Source organism: Protomyctophum parallelum, assembly GCF_964188405.1.
Source record: "Protomyctophum parallelum genome assembly, chromosome: 20".
Classification (NCBI taxonomy): domain Eukaryota; kingdom Metazoa; phylum Chordata; class Actinopteri; order Myctophiformes; family Myctophidae; genus Protomyctophum; species Protomyctophum parallelum.
The window spans coordinates 29,022,902-29,048,917 of NC_139718.1; the positions used below are offsets into that span (position 1 = coordinate 29,022,902).

The 26,016-nt window shown below is 44.2% G+C and overlaps 2 protein-coding genes across 6 annotated transcripts in view; one reads left to right on the top strand and one right to left on the bottom strand.

Annotated features, from left to right (window-relative positions):
- Positions 1 to 1,684: 1,684 nt before the first annotated feature.
- Positions 1,685 to 5,702, bottom strand: ccdc177 (coiled-coil domain containing 177; the record flags this gene model as incomplete). Its single annotated transcript, XM_083791797.1, has 2 exons — positions 5,684 to 5,702; positions 1,685 to 4,234 (listed from the first exon to the last, which is right to left on the bottom strand). The coding sequence occupies exon 2, from the start codon at positions 4,220 to 4,222 to the stop codon at positions 1,685 to 1,687; it is 2,538 nt and encodes an 845-aa protein (XP_083647923.1). The 5' UTR covers positions 4,223 to 4,234; positions 5,684 to 5,702.
- Positions 5,703 to 16,002: 10,300 nt separating this feature from the next.
- Positions 16,003 to 26,016, top strand: part of smoc1 (SPARC related modular calcium binding 1) — a 62,455-nt gene continuing 52,441 nt past the window's right edge. For all 5 annotated transcript variants that reach the window (XM_083792600.1, XM_083792599.1, XM_083792601.1 and 2 more), the window contains exon 1: positions 16,003 to 16,380. In XM_083792600.1, the coding sequence (XP_083648726.1) occupies positions 16,276 to 16,380 (105 nt within the window). In that variant the 5' untranslated portion in view covers positions 16,003 to 16,275. The remainder of the gene's footprint in view (positions 16,381 to 26,016) is intronic.

Consider the following 26,016-nt stretch of genomic DNA (forward strand, 5'->3'; position numbering starts at 1 on the left):
TTTCTCAACTACATGCTTTTATTCTATCAATTATTTGTGCTTAATGTTGTATCATTAACTCATTACAATCAAATGAGTCAACTCTTTTTCTGAGTTTAGGGCATACAGTATTATATTATAAACTGGAAAAACTGCCTTTGAGTGTCTGTGAAATGCTCCTTTCTGCACAAAGAAGCCCAGGGGGAAATGCAATGCTGCAGTAATTTACCTTCCCAACACAGATGTCAATAAAACAAACAGAGCATTTTTCCAATGTCCTCTAAGAATCAGCCAGAATGTGCTCTCTCCCTCTGCCAGTCTGCCAGAGAGCCCTGCACAAGCGGCAAGCCTCTGCACTATTTCCCACGCATACTCTGGTTCAGCACTACGTCACACTGTTCTCATCCAGATTGCTATCGTTATGGCAACAGCTACATCAGAGGGGGAAAAAATCCATGTGAATCTCCCAATTTCTATCTTTAATCTGAGATTGTAGGATTAGCACAAGGGCTTGAAAGCCTGTTGGTGACCAGCATCATGTAGGCCTGTGTGTTAGATGGATGCTTTTCTTAACGCACTAACAACATAGGAGGGCCTGCATGAGTAGTCACATCTTTTCTGAGTTTTAATTTAACACTCAGAGACGCCATGGCGCCTAATGAGCGATGCTGTTGATATAAACTGCAATTAAGTCAAACTTTAGACAGTGCAGTGGAAAACCCAAGGCGTGTGCATACCTGTCGACCTTCATAGGCTTATGAGTGTTGGTCTCTCAGGTCTCAGCGGTGTGCTGCCTGTGCCTGTGTTGCTGTGTGCTGGGGAGGGGTCAAGAACAGCGCGTCTCTCTGAGCACCTCCCTGTTCACGGTTAACTGGCACGTGGAGGAGAGAAGCAGGGAGTCCAAAGGGAGTATATGGGGGAGAGAGAGAATGCCTCTGCTGCAGAAACTTCTGCTGTGTCCTCCTTTGCTTTGCTTCATCAGCTTGTGCTCAGAGACGTCCTGTGATGTCACGTTGCTAGGCCTGCACTGTCAGCTGTGGAGACTAGCATACAAGGAGAGGGCTCTGTCCGTATGGTTACTATATCTAGCTGCATCACAAAAGGATTCCTCATTTGCTTAAGGGGAAGGGTCTAGAACCATTTATTTCCTGTTCTTTTTTTCTTCTATGCTTGCTTTTCTTTCTTTAAGGAATGTTCCTTTTAAAAAGTTGCCATGGAGTTGTGCTGCCTAGTTGACAATGGCTCTTTTCATTCCGGCACAGCATTTAGTCCAATCAGTCAAACAGCCAAAGCCGAGAGAAAGGCAGAGAGAGACGGGAGAGATTGTGTTACTGCACAAAGCAGCTCTATCTCTCTCTCTGAACTTTCATCTTATATGAAGTTAAGTAGTAAACAGTAAATGTTTCACTTCAGTTACAGCTGCTTCAATCCATAGTTCCATTATGTCGATGTTCCAAAATTATGCATTATTTTGGTTTATAATTTAAGGAATTCATGACATGAAAAAAGGGGTAATGATAATTTGGTTTAAAAAAAGGGGGGGACGGGACGGACATGGCTACAGATATGTTGAAATAAAAACAATCACAACTGTGATTCTTTATGGGAAATGGGGTAAAGCTGTTGAGCGATGACGACCATGACAAAGGCCAAAACCTGAGCACATGGCCAGGTAGAGTGCTCTACAAACTACAGCCCTACAGGTTCACTTATCATCCAGGGTGGCTTGGAGCTGGGCCTCCAGGGCCATCTTGTCGAACGTGCGCATGTTGGTCTCCTCCCGCACCTTGTCGCGCACGTGGAAGGAAGCACGCGCCACAGACCGTGCGCACTCTAGCACGGCACGTTTCTCTTTGAAGATCTGCTCGCTCTTCTCCAGCTTCCTCTCGATGGACTGGAGCAGCTCTACGCGCCTCTGCTTCTCCTCATCCTCCACACGCTGCCTGTTGAGCCTCTGCAGCTTCTCCTTCTCCTGCCGACTCTGTGTGGCTCGCTGAGCCTTCTCCTTGGCCTTCTCCTCTGCCACCAGTGCTGCCTGTTGTGCCCGCTTCTCTGCCTCCTTGGCACGGGCCTCCAGCTGCAGCCGCTGCTGCCTCTCACGGCACTCCGCTGCCTTGCGGGCTTTCTGGATCTGCTTCCCCTCACGCTTGGCCTTCTCCTTCAGCTCCTGCCCTCTGCGCTCCACGATCTGCTCATAGTTCACCAGGGAGCGGCTGAGCTTCTCTTCTACCACTCTCCTGGCCTCCTCTCTCTCCTCCTCCTCTCGCCGGGCGATCTCCTGTATCAGGGCGGCGTGCCGTCTCCTTTCTGCCCGGTTCAGCCCCCGTCTCTCTTCATGCGCTTGGTGCTCCTTCTCCTGCCTCTTCAGCTCTGCCATTGTGAGCTTTTCTTTCATCAGGAGCCTCTCCTGCTCCAGGACAGCAGCTCGTTCCTCTTCCAGCGACTTCAAGTTTTGCTCCTGTACGGCCTTCTTCTGCTTTTCCTCGCGGGCCGCCTGCTGCAGCTTCAGCAGCCGGTTGCGCTCCTGCTGCTCGGACAGCTCCCTCCAGCGTTCCTCATTCTCCTCAGCTTGCCGTAGTTTGGCATCTGACGAGTCGCGCTCCTGCTGGCTCATGCGGCGCTGACGCGTAGACACCTGCGACTGCCACGCCCGCTGGCAATGCATCACGGCCCGCTGCTTCTCGCGGTCCTCCTGCTCTCGCCGTAGCTCATCCATGCGGCGCTCACTGTCCCACTGGAGATGAGCCACGTAGCGCGTCTGACTCATGATGTCCTCTTCCTGGTAGCGGGCCAGCATCAGAGCCGCGATCTTACGGTCACGCTCAGGAACAGCCTTCAGGCCTCGTCGTCTGACCTCTCTCACTATGCGCTCCACCTTCTGTGTGGTCTGGAGGGAGTGGCTGAGGTCCCCCAGGCTGAGGCTCCGGCCCATGAGTGAATTGAAAGTGGCCAGCGTGCGAGCACGGGGGCTGGAGGCTTTAGCCCAATGTTCACGTGCTCCTTCCCAGCTGTAGGAGGAAGAGGCACCTGACTCGGAGGAGGTGCATGTTGTCGTTGTGGTATTTGAAGCCGAGGACATCATGTCCTTCCTCCGCTGCAAGGATTCCATCGAGTGACTTTTAGCTCGGCCCTTGGACTGTACTCCAAGGTGCCCATTGTGCAGAGGGAACGGCCCTCCTGTTCCATTAAGAGGTGCAGCAGGGCTGTGAACAGAAGACTTCAGCACTGATGATGCCAGGGTGGTGTTGGCTCTGGGGAAAGCGGGAGGCTTGGGCGTTGACCTGGGGTATGTGTTTGAGGATTTTCCACCAGAGGACTTCCTGACGATGGGTGGTGGGCCTGATGAGACGGATCGTGTGCCTTTGATTTGCTCAGAGGATGACGACGGCGATTTTGAATGTTTAACAGATCCAGGGTGAGCACCCTTGGAGCTCATCAAAGCAGTTTTTGACACTTGAGTGGATCCAGTGTGCACAGATTTAGGAGGTGTGCTGATGCTGGCTGGGGATGGTTTAGTTGAAAGGGCTGTGCCTGTTTTAGAGGTCGGACCAATAACTGTGGCTCTAGGGGATGCTACAAAATCAGAGACTGGTGACGTTGGCCCAGATTTGGACGGCTGAGTTGAGCCCGAAGTGACTTTGTGCTGCTGCTCCAATGTGTTGCCATTGACTGCAGCCTGCAAGATTCTTCTCTTCTCGTCCCTGATGATCCTCTCCCTCTCCTCCCGGCACTGCCTCAGTTTACTGTGCCTTTCCCTCTCGTAGACTTCGAACAGCCCTGTCGCGACACGCATGGATCGTCCGGGAGCCTCGCGGGCAAAATCGGCCAGTGGGCGTGGCAGGAGCTCCACGGGTTTGACCCCACATCGCGCGCACGCTTCCAGTGAGCGGGGGCTAGTTAGCACGTAACGGCTGCCCTCTGCTGCCGGTGAGTCAAAATTAAACAGGTCCAAGTGCAGCTTGGGCGATGGCTCCCTCTCGGTGGTCTGAGGCAGTTGCTGGGTCAGTGGGCTCCCCTGAGAGGCGGGCTCCTGCTCCCCCACTGGGTCTGCAGTGTGGCAGGGGCTCGTGGGCTCCGAGCTACCAGTGGGTGGGGTCTGAAAACCGCCATCCCCGTCCTCTTCCTCCAGTGCCTGACCATTGCCGTGTTCAGGCAGCCGTGGGGCTTCAGTGGCCACAGCTGGTGTGTTGAGCTGCGTACCTTTGCACTTGTTCTGATCCTCAACCTCTGATGGGTCGACCATAGTTGGCTAATACTACAGGTAGGAAAGTGAAACGGGGATAGATGTGGGGCAGGGGGGGGGGACAAATGGGGGAGAGGTTTCAGTCAGAGGAACATCATTGTAATATTCTAAGCAGAGCTTCTGTAATCTGTGGTGGATGTCCATTACTCTAGTTTAAAAAGGAATGCATGCACTCGCGCGCGCGCGCGCGCGCAGCCGCGCACACACACACACACACACACACACACACACACACACACACACACACACACACACACACACACATTATGACCTATGAGCAAACACAGATGAGACATTACCCCTCTAGGGGAAATTATATTACACACGACATAGGCTACACCACATTTTTATAACTGAGCATCTATTTTTATCTGAGTTACTAGGTGGAAAGAATTTGATTACTCATTTCACTCTATACCGAGTCTAGAACATAGGCTAGATATAGGTTAATTAAATTATGTACTTTAACAAGTTAAAACCATCATGCTCTGGTTAACGCCGTACTAGCCCTGGAACATGACTGCCATGATGATTATCATGACAGTCATGCAGAAACTTTGCCCTGTTTTTTGCGCTCGCTGCATTTACAAGATTTCCGTATATATAAACATTCAGATTTCAAATATAAAGTACTCACAAAGTGTCCCACGGGTGTTAGTTAGTAGCAGCGCCAGCGATTAGAATTGCTGCGTCCCGCGTTGTTTAATAAAAAGCATTTTTGTCCGAGCTCCCCGGCTACTTTTTTCAAACGGGGTTCGTTTGGGAAATCCACAGTTGCACACCGGGAGCGCACTCGGCTATTAGTCTGTATTGGCAGGGCGGTCAGCGTACCTATATCGAACACACCGAGTGCCACCCTCCTCCCGACCGATAGGGGCGCGTAGTTGAAAGCCAATGGCAAAATAACACCTCGGATAAAAATGCTTTTTATTAAACAACGCGGGATGCAGCAATTCTAATCGCTGGCGCTGCTACTAACTAACACCCGTGGGACACTTTGTGAGTACTTTATATTTGAAATGCGAATGTTTATATATTTTAATTCTTTGTAAATGTAGCGTTCGCAAAAACCAGGGTGAAGTTTCGTCATGACTCTCGTATGAATACTATACGAGAGTCATGAATCATGGCTAACGCCGTACAAGCACTATACGCATAGTAATATGCATCTGCTGCTCACTATATGGGCCTGTCACACCATCTCGGTGTCAGTGAGGGCCTATAGCCAGTGAATTATGTTTCTACTGACAAGCAGATTGTAGGCCTAGGATGTGTTTCTCAGAATACAAATTCTGATAAATGTCTGGTTCAAATTTTCGTTCTATTACAATCCAATGCATAGTAATGAGAAAGCTTATTCAAACATGTTAAAAACACGTACGAACATTCAAACTGACAATTCAACCTCAGAATTGTAGCATTTAATGCAGTACAGCGCCATACAAACATCGACTGACTGACCTGCCAGTTTGCAAAACGTTTTCAAAACCGGTGCTTTGTCCCAATAGAATCCGCCCAGGCTCTGTTGTTCCCTGCATAATATCAGGTTGCAGAGAAAAGGCTTGCGATCATGGAACATCACATCGTCGCAGATAGGCAGCCAACAGTAGCCTACGACGCACTGACTCTCGCGGTCTGCCAGCCTTATTGACCCACCAAATTTCAAATCATCACAGCCGTCTTCGACTTCGATTCAAAACCAAATGATCAGCCTATTATTCGTAAAATACGAATCAACTTCTATAGTGACAAAACGAGCTCGATCGGTGCTGTCTCCGAGTCCTTTATGATTTCCGCCGATCTCTCCTCTTCATCCAGTAAACATCCGTGGTCCCCACCTGCTATTTAGCAGCATCACTCCATCTCGGGCTTCGATCTTAGCTCCGCCTGCTGTGGCAAATATGCTAAAAATACGGATTGAGTCTCTCTGACCCATCATTTGTCCACTCGACTCTACTCCTCTGTGCTTTCAGCGAAAACATATAGTGGTGATGAATTTATTAGCCTTGAGCACAGTAGGCCTATTGGATATTTCTATAGTCCTATAAAAGATCGGCGCCGCTGTTATGCAATTAAGCTGTCTATTCATTATATCTCCCTCTTTCTTGTATTGTATCTAAGTTCGTTAACATTCGTGTATAAAAGTAAATAGTAATTCACACATGACGAGGACGAAATGATGCAATATTAACACTTAATCAACTCTACACTAAATATTCGAACATTTATTAAACATTGACTGACGCGAGTCACGCGACACCAGTATAACGGAGCTATTCGGTTCATATCAAATAAAGAATGTCTGGGTCGAGCATGTCTATAAATAGATTTTATTAAAACAATAATTCCTGCCAAAATTGGTGCCCTTTACTCCAATAAGGTCTGAAATCGAGTGATCTGTAATTACACAGGTCTACCACTAGAGGATGCTATAACTACACAAATATGCTGTGATTTCTTAGTCCATTGGTAGACAGCCAATCAGTAGAACGAGCGTCTTTGGGAGACTATGGGCCCTATTTTTGTGCCTTATCCCTAAACTTCTTTGCCTTTTTTCTTTTTTACTATTTTGAAAAAACATTTTAAAATATCAACTAGCCTGATCGGCTATTTGAACTATTGAAAAATGTTTTTCAAAATAGTAAAAAGACTGATCTGTCTGCTGCCACAGACTCTCATTCACTGTGGGGAACCTGGGTCTGATTTAGTCCTCAGCAGCCATGCCATCTATACCGCTGACCTGATGATGAGGCTAACCAAGTTAAGAATTCAATTGTTAGTGTTAAACCTAAACAATCACACAAGGGGCAACTTTGGGGGAAATGCAGATGGCCAGGTACCATAACCATTATCCAAGGACTAGAATTTGTATCTTTATATGACCATCTGTAATGTATGCTTATATCCCTCACAATGCCACCACTTTGATAGTGACTCATCTACACTGTGAGTGTGAGTTGTGACTTGGTTTTTTGGGGGCGCTAGCCCCTCCTATATACAGGTTTTATACATGTTTTAGTTCAATGTTTGTTTTAAAAACACCATTAACAATATAGAGAATTTAATGTTTGTTTTGCCACCGTTTGTTTTGCATCATTACATCACATAAAGATAAGAGCGCCCCTCACTTCACACAGGTGTGATTTTTAAATTTGGATGTTGTTACGGACCACTATGGACCACCATAGATGTCAAGAATTGACAATGCTATGTGTTTTGGAGGATAATTATTTTAATTTAATTTAGCACTGCGTCACCCGAGCTCTATTATTAGTGCAAGCAGAGCGCACAAGTACTGCGATCAGCTGGGTATGTCGGTGGTGTTCTCCCGAAAATTAAGCCCCGGCCCTATACCTGGGCCCTCATCAAACCCTGTACACTCAATACACTGCCCCCCCTGCCACCCTTAGATCTCCATATATGGAGCTGACATGTGCTGACATTCCAAATGTTGATCTGACCTCATCAAACCCCCTACAGTCAAGACACGCTCCATATTTGGCCAGACCTCATTTCATATGTTGATCCCATGCCAAAGCGCCAGCGCTCGCTCGCCCAGCAGTCTGCCGTCACCCAGGCAGATGCGTGCACGCAACCTTGCCCTTTAGGGCGTCTTATTGGTATTATTACATAGTAGCATTAGCATTAGTGTGTTAACAATATAATTAATAGTACTAGTATTTTCATTTGCAGTAGTGCTAGTTTCTGCACCCTTATTCTTGTTTCCTTATTGTGGTGGTGACCGTCGTCTATGCACATATGAACGGAGGGATTGACATGGTCTGAAGAGTCCAGTCCAGCTCTGCCCCAGCTATTGGTCACAGCCCAGTGAGGTGGACGATGGAGATGGAGGGGACACAGAGGTTACCTAACCCATGACACAGCTGCTGTGAAGCACAGCTGGTCAATGTCCTCTCAGCATGGCTATGAGGACCTTTGCGCGACCTAGTCCTCATTGGCTGGCCTACCAGACACTTCTTCAGGATTGGCTGCGCATTCAAAAACCTGTCGTCTGAACGACAGACCTAGTCTGCTGGCTCGTCTCTAGGCTAGCATGGTTGCCTATAGGCTTTCATGGCCGTAATGACGATCTAGTCCTCTGGCCAAAATGGCGACAGTAAGCAATAGCCCATCGTCTGCATGCCATGAACAGTCCAAACAAACACCCCCGACACTAGGCATGTGGAAATTAAACGACAGCCATGTATGTGGACATTAACCACATCACTTTTATTTCTCAACCTGCACAAATACGTGTTGTCCGTCTATTACATACATGGCTCAGTTAACATGTGCTGTTTGCACTATGTGCATATGTAGCATTGCGCGGAAGCAGGGATTGAATCCAGGGCTCCCACTCGCTAGACCAACACACAACCTACTGTGCCAGGCAGGGCTGTTGCGGGCTGGGTCTTGGCTTGGGGCTACAATCCCCCCCCCCCCCCCCCCCAGTTTTTGAAGCGCGTCCTCTCGCTGCGGACCGCCGCACCCGATGTCCCTCAAGTGAGGATATCACGATATCCACGCTCCAGGTTGTAGCATTGCGCGGAAGTGGGGATTGAACCCGGGGCTCCCACTCGCCAGACCAATAGCAATAGTTCTCATCCATAGGAATGCTAATGTATGCCATTGTCTCATGTGATGCTGAAATCACAACTTTATGCTGTGATAATAACATAGCAGCAGTAGCCTACTATACTATGCCACTGCTGCAGTTACATAGCAGCTGGTGATAATATGACTATGTAATCATTCCTTGTTTAAAGTCAGTGTGCTATAGTGGGTATAGCAAGAACACAGGGGAAAGACCCAAATTCAGATGTCGGAAGCTGAGAAGGTACTATTCAAAATACATATTAGTACACAGAAAGCCGTGTCGGCGCTTATGAGATGGTCAGACAGGCGTATGTCGTAACTGGAGAAGCATTCTGTAATCTGCAAAAACAAGGAGCTGGCAAGAATTCAAAATCCAAGGACAGGCAAAAGGCCAAAGTCGTCCATTTTCTCACTATCCGGTGAAAATAAGCGGCTCACAACAAGACATGTTTAGGAGACAGGTGGTTGTCTACACACCACTGGATCTCAAACTTTTTTGGCTTTCCCTGATTCCTGTATCTGCATGTTCTCTCTTAACCCTGCAGCAGACAAGTTGCAGTAATCAGGTGATTGATTGATTGAATAGTTTATTAGACATAAATGTAAAAATCACACTTGTGTGAAGTGAGGGGCACTCTTGTTGTCATTATACATCATCACATTCCGGCCAATCACTTTTGGCGTCCTCACTTTCTGTCCTCACTTTTTATCCTCACATTCTGTGCTCAGCCATTCAATTCATCGCTATGGGGTTTGTGTGTACTACACACAAACACACACAGCTGGGCATAGGAGGGGCTAGCGCCCCTCAAAAACAGCAACAGAGAAGGCCTACAGTCAATCACTTAATCCAAAAAGCATAGCACCATTTAGGCCCTAAGCAATTCATAGACGGCTCAATGATTAGTATGTGATGTCATCATATTATTATCATGTCACCTTGAAATGGTAGGTCTTCTGTCGGCTACACATACAGTACAGTTCAGTTTATGGCGGTGGTACCACTTAGTGCCCCTTAGCAATTTTATTTCCAACCATGGCGAGAGAGAGGGAAGTGCAGACCAAGATTGGAAGCTAGGGATTGGGAGCAGGTGTGAGGATGTGTGGGGCAGTCAAGTGATGGGGAAAGAATGGCATCTGGTGGTTAAGTGGAGAATAGCAAGTGAAAATGTGGCTAGAGAGGAGAGAGAAGCAGATTGTGACAGACCCACTAAACTCTTGACCCGGTGTGGAGGAACAGTGCGAGTTTAATTGGCCCCGCCCGTGAGCCGTATCAGAAGGGGACAGCGCGTAAGAAGTGACAACAGTGGAACGTGCTGGCTGGCTTGTTAAACGGGGGCATGGGAGGCATGTGGGTGTGGAGGGGTTGGGAGGGTATGTTGGGGTTGTTGCTGCACAGTTCACTGGTGCAGGGGTATGCTCCATAGAGGGGGTTTTGTGGTGGGGTGTACTCCCCACCACCCAAAGCTGGACTGGGGGGTTCATCGAGAGGTGAGCTGTTCTGCGCAGTCATGGACCCACTAAAAGGCCATGCTGCCCCCCCCCCCCCCCCCCTCCCACACACACACACACACACACACACACACACACACACACACACACACACACACACACACACACACACACACACACACAGACACACACCTCTCTTTCTATTACATTTTTAACCAAAACTTGTGACTTTAAAGCAGAAACACTTTATTTACCAAGTAGCCTATGTTAAATGTTAAATATAAGTTGAGTCAAAATCTGTAGTGCTTGACAGTAATGTAATATCAGATTAAAATCTATTAGTCCCAGAGGAAGGAAGTTAGGTTATTTTTCTGTCACTTACAAAAAAGAAGTTCAGAAATGTTGAAATATAAATTACCCAATTCAATGAATGTTATATAAAAACAACTCGTGCAAAACAAAATTAGCCATGAAGTCCAGGAATACAATAGAAATTATACAAGCAAACCAACACCGTAAAGAAAATGCATGTACTGACAGTCATAGCACAAGGGCAGCTCACACCTCAAGACCCAAGAGAGTCTGTAATGAAACATTATGACTTTTACTTAGAATTAGACCAACAAAGCAGATTCACACCGCGAAGCTAAGAAAGGAGATGGAAAAAAAGTTAACGTTGACAGGAAGAGCAGAGAGCTCTAGGACTCAGAGCAGCAGTTGTACCAGCAGTGGTGAGCGCACCTCATGGAGGCCATACATGGCCTACTTGTGTGCAAAGTGCAAGTTGGCAGCTCGACAGAGTGCATTTCTAGTTACTTTTATCATTTTGGACCATACCAAGAAATCAGCAATGGTATTAACTTGGTGTGTTGAGTAGTAGATCATGCTCTTGAGAAGAGATGAATAAAACAAACACTCCCAATATAAAGACGTTCTTATGTCTTTCTTTCCTTTCTTTTTCTTCCTTTGTAATTTTTGGGGGCTTTTCTGCCTTTATTTGATAGTCACTGGAGAGAGACTGGGGACAGGGAGACAAAGCTGGGGAGTGACATGCAGCAAATGGTCTGGCCTGGCTGGCAATTGAACCGTGGCCTATATGTAGTATACTCGTCCTAAATATTCGGTCGCCTGTCTTTCTTGAATCTTACAAATGTCATTGTCTCTGCTATCAACAGATAATTAGAAAATGCCTGCAAATACCTCTGTTTTATAAACATCCAATGATACTGAGAGTGTGTGCAAATGGAACCAGATTTGGTTCCATTTACACATTCTTTGAGTTAAATAAACACTTGGGATTTTACAGTGTATAGCCTGGCCATGCCCAGTGTGCCGTCTTTTCCACACAATCACCGTCCTACGGAGCTCAGGATGCTGTGAGTGGTGGGCTCACTGGTCCTGTGAAGACCGGGACCTTTGTTTGCCCCCAGTTCACTTCTCCAGCCTTAGTTAGCCAAAAGAGAATGGAACACGTTTTCTGGGTAGTTTCAACAACACCCCTGACCCTTTGCTTTCTCCAACACCCCCGCTTCCTCACTCTCTCACCACCCTGTTCTCCCAATGTGCCAGTGGGGATGGTACGAGGGGTCCCATGCGAAGGAATAACCCCCCTCCGCCATCACACCCAGCCTCCTCATTGCAGCAGGGGAAAAGGTCTCTGAGACAGGGCTGTTAATTCAATCAGCTGAGTGGTATGCTCAATTAGGCATCCATAAGGGCCCAGGATGGGTCCTAGGGGCCCCGTAGAGGGCAGGCGGCCCAGCCCCCAGGAGGTATTAATTGTGCCTGACAGTGTGTAAACAGTGGTGTGAATAGATCGTGCAGGTGCGGGACACCCAAGTCCAGACTCAATGGGCCTTTTCACACCCGAGGCTCTATCTTTCTTGCCACTTTCTCTTTCAAGTCTGCCCCCTCGCTATGAAAAAATAACACCGTCCCTCGTACAACTCCCTGGTTAATGTAACAGAAAATGTGGCTTTGTCCATGGTGTGTGTTTGTTGTGTTTTGCAGGTGTTGCGCGTTTGTGTCACTAGAGTTAACGCTACTGGAGAGAGAAAGAGAGAGAGAGTGTGTGTGTGTGTGTACAGTGTAATATGAGGCAGGGTTGCTGCTGTCCAGAATTATTGGCCAGTCAAGGACCATGCATCCCCCCGTATTCAGAAGCTAATGAAAATTGTGGCCAGTACATGTAAAGATGTGGAATTTATTAAAGTAACTCCAGATGAGACTTTAAAAGGAGAGGGCACTTTATCTGACCTCAGACTTTTCCATTTAATGTCCCCCGACTCCCCCACACCTTGTCTGTCTGTCATTAATTTTTATAATTGTATTCAGTTTTGTTTAGAACTATCACATCCACCACCTGTGGTATATTTTACTGTCCTATATTAACCACATTAATCTTAGCGTCCCTATTCTTAGGCAAACATTCAGCAAAAATATCGTAGAGGTAACATTCTGGTCTAGTATAGAATCCTGGGGAACGCAGCTAAGGTTCAAATGGTTGAAAGTTACCATGTTTAAATTGTGGTTAATATTGTCCTTGTATCAATTACCACTTTTTGTTATCACAGAACTGATATGGCTATATGTCATATGGCTATATATCATTTTAATGTGCAGTAATTTATATTAAACCTAAACTTTATGTTAGCTTCAAAGCCAGTGTAAAGCAATACACTTTTAATGCTTTTAAACTGGTAGTTTAAAATGTATCACCATCTTTGTATTAACCTAATTAATCATCCATGTCACTCAGCTGTGTGTGTGTGTGTGTGTGTGTGTGTGTGTGTGTGTGTGTGTGTGTGTGTGTGTGTGTGTGTGTGTGTGTGTGTGTGTGTGTGTGTGTGTGTGTGTGTGTGTGTGTGTGTGTGTGTGTGTGTGTGTGTGTGTGTGTGTGTGTGTGTGTGTGTGTGCGCGCGCGCACCTCGTTATGTATCTGACCTGTGTGTGAGAGAGAGTATTTTACTTGATGAACATCTGACATAATTGAACATCTGTTGAGCCCCTCCTCTTGGTGTCAGGGTCTTTGGGTGGCCTGTGGTCTACCCCGTCTGTTTCTGTGTACAGACACCTGCTAATTTTCGGCCTTGTGTGGATGGTGGATTAATAAGCTGGCAGGGGACAGCAATAAGGGATCTGTTGGAAGGGCCGCCTCGGTAATTGGGAAGTACATCTCCTTTCAGTGTGCTCATTCATTCCTCTCCCTGTTTTGTGTTTGTCGTGGTTTTCTTTCATGCTCGGCCAAATGACAACAGAATTAAAGTGTCGAGACATTGCTGCTTTCCCTACAACACTTTCAACACCCCAGAAAACTCTCTCTTCTTTGTTAGGGTGGAGGATTGGAGTGAACGGGGGGGAGAGGAGAGGGGTGGGCAGTAGATATAAACTGTTCTCGTTAACATTCCCGAAAGACACTCCTGTCCTCCCCCCTTCTCCCCTCCCGTCCCCTGGTTCCCCTGTTAGGCTGTTACCCCCCCCCCCCCCCCCCCGCCACCCATACACACCTTCACCTCCCACAGCATAACTTCACACTGCCTGGAACAAGAGTGTGGACCGACTGGCACAGAATGTGGTTCGAGAGAAGGGGTGTGTGTGTGTGTGTGTGTGTAAATGGTGCATTTATAAAGCACCTTTATCCAAGGCGCTTTACATAGATTGTGCATTACATTCACCCATTCACGCTGACCCACACACCACACATTCATACACCAATGGCGGCAGAAACCATGCAAGGCACCAACCAGCACATTTGTAGCAATTTGGGGTTCAGTGTCTTGCTCAAGGACACTTCGACACTAACTCTGGGGGGCGTCCGGGTTCGAACTGGCAACCTTGCGGTTGCCATCCGCCACTCTACCCCTGAGCCAACGCCGCCCCTAATGTGTGCCAAGCAAGGCGCATCTCATCTCTCACGGACTCTGATGGAGATAGTACATGGACTCGAGTAAAGAAAAGTTAACTAAAACATTTTACATTTTTACAACTTTTTCATCCCCCACCTCTTCTCACCTCAAATCTTTGGTTTTCATCAGCCCCGGCTGTTCTTGCACACAAGAAATCATTAATACTGACCCTGATTGTGCCAATTCCGGGCAGCTCAATAGCTCTAATTACAAGGCTCTTCACTGAGGCACTCAAAAAGCCGTTGAACTGTCATAGACAACAATTAAATAATATCTATGGGGACAAAGACTGAGAAGAGGGTAAAGGGAGGGGGGTGTCACCCATGCCATAGCTCTTTTCAACTCTTAAAAAGGCCGACTTTGTGGATTGTGTGGTTGCTGAACTAGAGCTGAACACCTGCATCCAACATTCTCTGTATTCCCTCGCTCGCCCTTTCCTCAGCAGATCTTCCGGCTCACTCTTTTCTTTTTTACCTCTCCCTTTCTCTTTCAAAGAGCCACACAATTGATCTGAAAGGGGGGGAATATGCAGGGAGAGTGAGAGAGACGGAGAGGACATGGGAGTTTGGTTGACATGCAGGGCTGTATTACATTACAAATACGCATGAACACTTTTCATGAATTCACTTTTCATATACAGTAGTTGTTGTTTTATGCAGCACTGAGTGTGAGTGTGTTTTGATTTGATTTTGCATAATGCGCTTTCATGTAACGAGCAAAATAGCAAATAGTGCTACTGCTAATAGTGTCCTGCAGTCTCCAAGCATAATCTCACTCAGCGATTTTCTAAATAAATGAAAAGAGAACATGAGGATAAACCAGTGCAGACAGATGTACTTGCCCAACAATTACTCTGATCTCAAACTAGATACAGAGGCAGAGCTCTTGATGGGCTGGTGACAAGTATTGACGTGTCAGTGGATGTTTGACATACTGTAGTGGTATACAGGCTGAATGTCACAGTAGCAAGACTTTTTATAGACAATCATAATTTTGTCTTTGATATGATTATGGACGAGAACCCTGCACATTTTTTTTGTTGCTTTAACATTTGCTTCGTCATTTTGTTTTGAGACTTAACATGCACCAGCTACCTGATGAAGGTCGTTGAGACCGAAACTATTGCTTTAAGTGCAGACAGTGGTAGGCTACTTCCATTGATTGATTGAAGTATTTATTAACAGTTTGCAGAATTACAGTACATTTCAAGCACAACTCAATACAAAAACAGTTAACTGTGAGTGGACGACCCAATAAAGCACTACACTTGTTTACAAGAGGGTCCACCTTGTTCAATTCATCATAACATTTAGAGACATACAAATATACACTTCTATATAGCCAAACAGGAAATCATCATAAAGGAGGTAAAAAGGGAAAAGAGAGAAAACATATACAGTGAGGGGGTAAAGGGGTCCATTTGTCTCTTTTTTTTAACATCAATTAGCTGAAAACGGTGAGACCAAAAAGACATATATATTTTTAATTAATTAAAATATTCAATGTAGCCAATATGAACCAAATCAAGCCAATTCATGAACCAACTCAAAACCCGTTCATGTGGACTATAGCCCCCCAATATGTGGCCTATGGCTATGACCATGTTTCTTTTATGGACCGTTCATTTGCTCTATAACCGGCTGTGAGAGGACCATCTTTTTTCTCTTACTACGCTTGAGTGCGAAATGAATCATGACCCTTAAAGGGGGCGTGATCCATGTTCGCAATGCTTGTAATCATTGGACGGTTTGCGCGTCAGTCCGTGTCTCTGTGCCCACCCTTGCTTTTAAATGAAGTTGCAATGGATACAGAGCTCAACCTGTCGGAGTAGGGATGCACAGCTGACCCTCACTATTGGATAAAACAGCAGTCATTATGGTGACAATAAATTCTTAATTTCTCGCACAACCGACGGCACTATGTGAACAGTTATTTAATCAAAAAGGCTAAGGAAATTCGCTTTGAGGAAAACAGCGTGGAGTGTCAAGGATTTGGAGTTTAGGCAATTTTGTTCTATTTGGAAGTTTTGAAACTCAGTCTGAAATAAAAGTGCACAGCTGCACTCTCACGCCCTCTTCCTGTATTTTACCGCGGTCAATTATGTTATTGCCAAGCTTTGTTATTTTCGCCTGTTCTCACTTTTTTGCATTTTTGTTGCTCTGTCATCTGCCTCAAGTCTTCGCACAGAAATCGACTGGTCCACGGGTGAGTGCAACTTATACTGATAGTAGGCTACTGTAGAACTATATACCGGCTCCATCAACTGTTTATCCAAATTATCCAATTGATTTATTAGCTTTAACTTTAACGCAATAATTGTAAAAAATACCTTCATTAGATATGGCATATATGATATGCCCCAATCAGAGTAATCATTCAACACCACATCTGACGTCACGTCTGTACACTATATTAAATTAAAGTGCGGTGCCAAATTAATGTGCAGCCATAAATTCCCCTGAGAAGTCATTGAGTCAAATATCTCAACTTAATTAAAACAATAATAATAATAATAATGCTGTTTCCCCTTCATTAAAATTATGTTGTTTTTCTTTTTGCATAGACATTCGTGTTGTTACTGACATACAGTTCGCGCTGTTGCACAGGTGCCAGTGCCATTGCTTAAATTAACGTTAAAAAGACTCATATTTTGTGTAAAATAGTCTGCTCTCCAGAAGGCTACATGGAAGTTTGCACACTAGGGCTCATGGAAACTAATATGTTCAGAGAATGATGTTATGACAGAAATCTAGGCTATGTTTTCTAATGACATGTTGGTGACATGTTTGACAAATTGTTGGATCCATGGCGAGAGTAGGCTACCTTATAGGCCTATCAATTATTTGTCAATATCTTGTTGCATCTCACAGCCCTCAATCAAACATTGAAGCTATAGTCTAAACAAAATCTTAGCATTTAGCTTTCTCTTCCCTCCTAATCAGTTAGGCTTATAGTTAAATATTGATCTATTAGCCTATGAACTCAATTCAACTCATAGCAACTATCATATGACTAATGTCAGAGCCTACTACATGAAAGCATATTTTTTCACAACAGAAGTTAACCACCTTGCTACATCACCCCCCACTCCTGGGTCTCTTATTGGAGACTAAAATATAGGCCTATACCTTTCTACATCACCCCCAATCCTGGGCCTGTTATTGGAGACTAAAATAGCCATCACAATGCCCTGGTCAAAGAGGGGAATAACTTAATAAGTGACACAAAGTGGTGGGGAAACGGCATTGTTCAATTCACAGATATTTGTGGTTAGAGAGGGGGAAGATGACTCAGGAAGGGATGAATATGTAATGCGCTCTCACATATTGAAGCCATTTCACAGCGTCTTTGAACCCTCCCTCCCAAGATATTGTGGTTAAGACTGTTGTAAGAAGTTGAACATTTTGAGAGTTTCAGTGCGTTGTTACCATTGTGTCTTTTAATATCATGAAATAAATGATCAGGGACGAGTAGTTCATTTTAAAGTAAAGTTGTTTCCTTTTTTTTTTTGACCTAGTGGATGGTGTTTACCATCTTATTTCATGCCTAGTGCCTACTGTTTGACTACATTAATCTTTATGTGTAGCTCACTATAAAACAATGGGCGTTTCAAGTGCAGAGGTCCAGGCAAGACCCTAAAATCTCCCTTGTTTTTTGATATTTTTTGTTCTTGAAGCTTAGATTATCTCTTTCCCATAATGCCTATCTGTCCTATGTTTCATATTGTGGCGTTGCAACAACTGCATTTCTCTCATCGGATCATTATTTGATATTTAGCAGCTCTAGAGAAAATAGCAGCTCTAAAAGCTCATAACACGGTGCATCCTAATGCGTTCTGAGCTAGCTTGTAGAAGCTAGGCTATACTTTCAGCACATAACACCATCAAATGAGGAAGTATAAAATAGGGCTTTAGTGGTTAAAGGATACCGGTATCTGAATCGTTGATGTCACAGAATAGTTCCTTTCTGTGCATCTGTCATGTGATAACCACAGAATTGGTGTAGAAGGAAAAAGGAGTTGGCCATGGATAGGGGGACCCTTGTTAACAAATGGGGTTAAAGTAATTAATAATGAAATACATCTACTATACTATCTGGGACTCCTTGCAGGGTTGAAGAATGATTTACTAATACGCACATCTATTCGCCAATATTTGTTCATAATACTTATGAAGAACTCTGGATAGAAAACCATTTCTCCAGAATTATAACAAAAAACATTGCTTGGATGCACCTGGGACGTATCCTCAGTGATGTATCCCAAGGTCAACGGGGTTTCGGTTTCGGGTCTCTCGAATATCATACCCCTCACTCAGGCGACCCAGCTGGGGTGATCAAGTCCCAACTTACGTCCCAGTAGCTACCCTTAATCAGTCCTACTAGGACAAAACCAGGGCCACACAACAACAGAATTGAACATTGCTCAGTGTCTGTAGAGCCCCTGTCTTTGGATAAGGTCGGTGAGGCTATCCTATAAAGGTCTCACTTCATCCGTTTCAGTTAATGCTCTTGGCAACACTCAGTGCTGAGCAGATATAAAATGACTACACACAGTCTGCTGTCTGCCTGCAAGCACACCCCCACTAGTACTATGGTAGATACTTTTAACATTGCTCACAGCTGCTGTAATCCCAAAATGTACCCAACCTCCCCCTTTTCCACGTTGATATGAGTGATAACAAGCTAACTCGCTTCATAGCATCATTCCTGGCTCATTCCCCTGAAGGCTCCGTGATGCAACATACTTCCACAAAGCCAATATTTCCAGCTACTTTGGGATACTAGGATGGCAGGAGACTAACAAAACTGTCAGATGCAGATAATTTAATAATGTTGTTTTGTTTGTCATCCGTGGAGCAGATATGCAGAACTTTCACTCCAGTCCCAAGCATCATTCCATTAACTAGATCCTGGGATATAGAACTCTGATTTCTTATTGATTCCTATACTTCGCTGATAGGGGTCCGGTCCCCCAGGGGTATATCCTTTTTTGAGATTCCTATACCACCTTTGTTTTCTGCTCTCATCTTAAGAATCATTGTTACATGTACATATACTAAATATACAAAGATGGTCATTGCTGTACTGCCTTCATATGGATTCCGATTTGGATGAAACTGGATCCATACAGGTGTTAAGTAGCAACATACTTTGAATGAGTATGTTTCATTTGTTTATTTTTAGACCACATCAATGTTATTCTCCATAAAAAAATTTCTTCCGTAACCCAGGGGATGAACAAGTTACATCAGGACTTCGGTACTCTATTGTCCAAACTACTGAACATAGACGATATATATATATACAAGCTCACAACGCGTTGCACCGCTTGCATGTTGTGAACTTGTAGATCCCCTATTTTTTGTATTTGTATTTGCTATTTGTTGTACAACAGCAGGTCTTAAGTATACAGCAAGTCTTAAGTGGTTAATTGAATCCCTACCCCTGGCCCTGACAGAGTAATTGCCCATTGTGTAACTAATGAGCTAGACGTGACCAGAATCGATGTGTGATGAAGAAATGCAACAAATGGACCGGACAGTTAAGGAATCCCAACCATCCTGGCTATGTGCTGGGAATGTCTTGTGTTGGTCAAATAGCTGCTGGTCCCATTGAGACAGCTGTTCAAATTAGAGCCATCCAGGACATACAGTCAAGGCAATTTTAGTCTGGTTAAGTTAATATAAAAAGTGCATTTAAAAAATAAATTAACAATCGGTTGCATTTTGAACACACAAACAAAGCCAACTTTTGCTTCATCAAATATTGTCTTTAGTTTATTTGAATTGCAAATAACAGTCAAAGCATACAACTTGTTGTATGGCACTGGAGGTTAAAATAATATAAAGTCTAGGACTTATTTCCATTGTGGTCCTCAAAAGAAAGTGTGTGTGTGTGTTTGCGTGTGCGCGCATCAAATATTTGATGCTATATTAACACAGCTGTGGACCCACTGGAACCCCCACCAAGAACCCATGGGGGTAAATTTGGTTTTATTAGTACTCCCTCTGAATTAAATTAACACTGAAGAGTGAAGACTTTATACCTACATGACTATTGACACGCGCAAAAAATGCAGTGCACAGATGTGCAGATTTCAACAGTGTATTTTTCTGAAGGAAAACATTCTTGGCAAACTGATGAGGCTGTAGTTTGGCATTGTCATCATCTTTGTGACAAGGACAAGAAATATCTTCGATGTTTTTGTACGATGTCCTGGATTTAGTTAGCATCAGTTTTGTATTATGTTCAACACATTTACACACACACACACACACACACACACTCGCACAAAAAACACACGCACTCGGACACGTGTGTGTGTGTGTGTGCATTCAAGTATACCTATACATGCAGGCGTACACAAGCCAAAGACGTACGTGCATGCACGGCACCTCGGCACCCCTCATGCTTCCCTGGAAGTCGACACGACAGCTGGCTTTTAAGGGTGACTCCAACCAGTGACCAATCAAATTGCTTTCACATGCCGCTTCTCCCTCTGATCAATCAGCCATTGCATTTCATCCTTAATTTCAGGTCTTTCTAATCAGTGTAATGAAACGCAGTCAAAGTTCAGTGAATAGGGGCGGTGGTGGCGCGGGGGGAGGGGGGGATGTGTGGTGGTTTGGGGTTGCTGGTAGTGTATTTCATGCGATTACTGCTTCACTCAACCTCTCGTGCCTAATTTATGCTCCGTCACACGACCGTGTTGATCGCCCGCAATAGCAGATAGTTCCCAACGCGTTGCATCCACAACGATCCACAGTCTTACCACGAAGAACAGTATAAATCACTATGGCTTTATTGCAACTCCAAACTCTTCACAGTATTTGTGGTGCACGGGGCACGTTTTGGACTGAGTGTATGTATGACTGTACTCTGTTGCTGATTTTACATTTATGTCTAAACTATTCAATCAATATTTACTATACAGATCTATGTCAATCTACTGCATTATAATGACACAAGCTCTGTCTTGACTTTGCCTGAATAGATTGGATTTGGAACCCCCATTACTTCCTTAGCGTAATAATAACAGTTATTATGGCTGTAATCTTTTACATTATCAGGACTGTATAGAAACACTTCCCTTTCCCTCTCCTCCTGGCTTAGTATAGATAGCTTGGTCACTCTGCCGTGCATTTGAGCACTTCCTTTTATGAGCGGCCGTGTAGTCTCAGTTTAGGCATTCAAAGGAGGTGTGGAATTATTGTGATGTGACACACACACACACAGTCACACAGTCACACACACACACACACACACACACACACACACACACACACACACACACACACACACTCTCTCACTATGTAGTCAGGATGTCATGAGAATCAGTTTTACATCCTTTTCCCGAAAAAAAGGGAAGACCTCATTTCATTTTCCTCATAATGCTTCAAAAGAAAATAAGGAAGTCATTGACTTTTGTTATCAGATATATTGGATAAAAGATGGCTATTATAAGTTATATGATATTATTAGCTGATAAGATCTTTAGCATGACTTAATCTTCGGGCCTGTTGAGAACTCTGCGGCTGCACAAATTCACTTTGGGGCAGGCCCGTCTAGAATTAGTCAAAAGGTTCTGACATATATCCATATACTAATATTGATGACATCAGGGATCTCCATATATGGGCTTAATTGCGACGGCAGGTCGTATTACCATGATATGATCCCTGATTTACTATCCACCCTGCTGATGTCATAGTGATGTCACGAGACCTATGTCATAGTGATGTCACAAGACCTGGGCATACTGTATATGGGGGCTTTCCCCATGTATGGGGATTGTGAGTGATGTGAGTGACGTGACAAAAAAATGCAAGGTTTCATAGTTAACTGCGACCTTCGCGACCTTTCCCCTGGCTGCTGTCAGGTGAAAGGAAGCGACTGGCAACTGTGTATCGGAGGGGTGCATACTAACGCCTCCCCAAGCCCTAACCTTAACTGCACGCAGAAGCCATGGTGAGTCTTAACCGTCCACATAGTCAGACTAACGGGATGTCAGACTAACGTGTGCCCCACTGTCGGGGTAGTATGTACTCTAGGTCTCCATGATTAATCGAAAAAAGATGCGATCTAATTTCCGAATGACGCTGATTCATGCTGCATTTGCTTCTGAACAATCTGTCCGTCATACTTATTGTAAAAAGAACGCTATTATTTGAACATTAACGCGAAATGGATACAGGTCCAAATAACCATAGCTATGTGCGGTGCAGTAGGCTACTTAAAACACAATCATGTGTATTATAATTAGCAGTGGTCTGAGAAACATCAAAGTGATGCAAGGTAACAGTGGGAGAAAATTGGGAAAAACAAACAAGCAAATGCACATACAAGAAAACAGTCAAAAGTACGCATTCTTGATTCAGCAGTGCCTAGTCTCATGGATGTTTGGTTATCGGACAGGATAGCATTTAGGCCTGTTCCTCTTTCCCTGATGACTTAGATAAGGTTGAGTGGATTATCGCATTGATCATTGTGTTCCCAATGCAATTTACAATCCATGTCCTTTGCCAGCGGTTTCTCCCCTGGTTAGTTTTTAACACATAGGTTTATCATGACGTTTATTTAAGCCATTTCTGCCGCAGTTGACTTCACAAATAAAGCTGAATGAGCAGGAAGGAGAGGGGATGATGTATGACTCAGAGCATAAATCCACAATGTTGCCAGCAGCTGTGTTAAGCACATGAACGTCAAATATCCCAGCATAGCAGTCACCGGAGAAACGGCTTAATTAGTATCAATGTATTAAAACAAGCATATAACAAAAAGACTGAAACATTAATAATCACAGACGTTGATGGAGTGTGGGTATTATAGCTTGCTGCTATATGAGCACAAGTCCCAGCCCCTGCTGTGAGTGGCACACACACTTTGCACCTTCTGTGTGAAATTCATCTAGCCCCCTTCGGTTCCTGCCAGTTCACAACATGCGGGAACCCGGTTTTAAGAGTTTACTTTGAAAATGTTAAATTACAGGTTTCTTTTTTAACACAAAGCCTAATTAGAAATTTTAAAGGAACAGGGGGGAAGGGGGAGAAGGGGGAGGTTTTTCTTTAATACATTCCTTTTTATTTTATTTTTTATTTTTTATAATACAGTTAAGTAAAGTGTGTTAATTGGAACAGCATGGGGGATGGCATTCGCTTTATAGATTTCCTTAAAACTGAAATGCTAATTATCGGACAAAAGTGATTACATTGGCCTGTTAAATCCACATAACGGCACACAATTAGTCCTGGCATCAGTGGACTGATGTAATGTGGTACCTTTCTGCTGGCTCGCTTTTATCCTCTGCACTTCCTCTTTTCTGTGGCTAGCGAGGGAGCGCCGGTGGCTTCTGGCCATTAATCACACAAGGATGTGTAAGATGTGTTTGTTTGTGTGGTTATTGTTTATTGTTTTTATGCCCAAGTGGGATAATGAGACCCTCACACGTTAGAGTGGAGTTGGCACACATAACTTGCCTTTGTCTCTTTTTCAGTTCTCTCTCTGACTCTCTCGCTCACTCTTCCCCCCTCTCATACTCTGACTCTGTTTCTCTCTTCCCTTCATTTTTGATAAATCCTCTTTCTCTCTCTCTCTCTCTCTCTCTCTCTCTCTCTCTGTCTCTCTCTCTCTCTCTCTCTCTCTCTCTCTCTCTCTCTCTCTCTCTCTCTCTCTCTCTCTCTCCCCCTTCCTTTGCCCCTCTACCTCTCTTTCTCTCTTGGCCACCTCCTACACCCACTAGTGTATCACCATCTGTGCATGCAGAAAAACATCCTTCTCAGAAATGATGTAATTCATGTCAAGGTGTGTGTTCCTGTTTAGATACTCTGCACTGACTGGACAGTTACATGATCCTCCTACAGAATAATTGCATCACTGTGACCTCATTCATGTTTCAGTCATCTCAAGACAACCTTTTAGGTGTCTCTTTATACCGTGTACTCAATTTGATTTAATGGATGAAGTCATGACTTTTCATAGCTTTGTTTTCTTTTTTCCATAATTGGCCTGGTCAATGCTTTGCCACATAGAGCATGTTGTGGTCACGCAGTGTATCATTATGTGGTCCAGTTACTTATCAAGCAATATGCTGCATACTAGTATATGACAAATAGAAGGTCAAAGTGATGCTCATTACAAAAACCGGTACTGTTGAAGCCATAAATGAACACTCAGAAATGTTGCTGTGTAGTTTCATACCCCAAGAGGAGTTTTGAAAGAGTCTCCTTTTCTAGCTGTGAGATATGATAGCTAGAATGGAGCAGATGTGTGCTTGTGTGATCATGATGGGAGCATCAGTACACTGATTTTGATTTTAGACTATTAGAGAATGTTATTTTCAGTACTACTAGTCGTGTTACATGATGGATAAAGGAAAGATGCTGGGTAGACCGTATGCAGAGCGCATTATCTGGGCTCTAAATTGGCTACAATCTCATTATGCCTATGTTGGCAAGCCAGGGTACAAAGCAAGAACTGTACTGCAAGTAAATGGTACGATATGTACATTTTATGTAGGGTTTTATTGTCTGGTTTTAGGAGAAAAACTGTCCAAATAAATTAACCATAAACTGCACACAAAATATAAATTGGAAAGTAAGACTTTATTGGTTTTATTATGTAAACCATATTTCTCTTTCTTATGTGGTCTTTGTTTATTTATTGTCTTTGTTACATTTCATGTAGCTTGCCTTTTCCGCCTTAAGCCTTTTTTTAAAAGATGTGTTAGTTATAAAATGATTGTTCTCTAGGTGTATACTACTCCTGTGGGTCAGGCTGGTACTGGAGCTCTCTGCCAGTGATGGTAAAAAGGCTGCTTCGCTAATGCTGTAATGGTTGCACAATGGGGTCGTATTTCACTTGTTTTATGAGTGGTGGAGACTGAGCTAGGTGCTTCGTGTGCTTCTGAGTGAGAGGTGAGGAGAGGAAGACGTTGGTGTCCTCAGACCAAACTGTCATGGATATCCCTAGCATATTTGGTCTACTTGACCTGTAAAGTAGCTCACATTTCTAATTGCGATTATAGAGAAGATATCCACACAAAAAAGAAGGGAAGTAGGGTAGGTGTCGTGGTCTGTAGGTGTTGTGGCGGGCTGTCAGTGGACCACAAAGCATCCATTGCTCTCTCCCACCTTCCACTGTATCTCTCTGCTCTGAACACTATATAATAAAGCAGAAAAGCTATTAAAAATAACCTTTTAAAAAGTACGTCTCTCAATGTTTGAGCAACGTGTGCAGGAGGCTGAATACGTCAGCATAGTTTCTGTTTACATGGGAAAGGGCTCTCAGCGGTCATTAAAATTGGATTGTTGGCTCAGGGGAGCATTCATCGCTCCATTAAATTGTTTGGCACATTGTCTGGCCACTTTGTAACTCTTTGATGTGTTGGCTGTTATAGTAAAGCATAAAACTTACAATATCATGTATTGTATGTATGTGTATAATGTGATGGCGATTAACAGGGAGAAACAGTGTGAAGTTTTCACTGTAGTTTTCACTAACTACAAATTCATACACATAAAAACTCATAGGTCATACTGGGTGGGTGTTACACATGGTCATTTTTTGTCTGAAGGACTTTTAGTCTGTTTTCCTTCAGAAGATAATGGTATCCCCTCAAATCCTGGCTAATGCGGTATTTGCTATTTCTGCTATGTGCTAATCTGACTGTTTATACCAGTTACCAGTTGCAAGTAAGTGTATGTAATAGTATTTGTGGGGAACCTGAACGTCTTTCCAAATGAAGATCATTCAGATACTGTAGCACAGGGGTTCTCAACCTATTCTGCATCAGGGCCCACTTGAAATTTGAAAATCTTTTGCCCTAGTTAGAGAACATCCCAT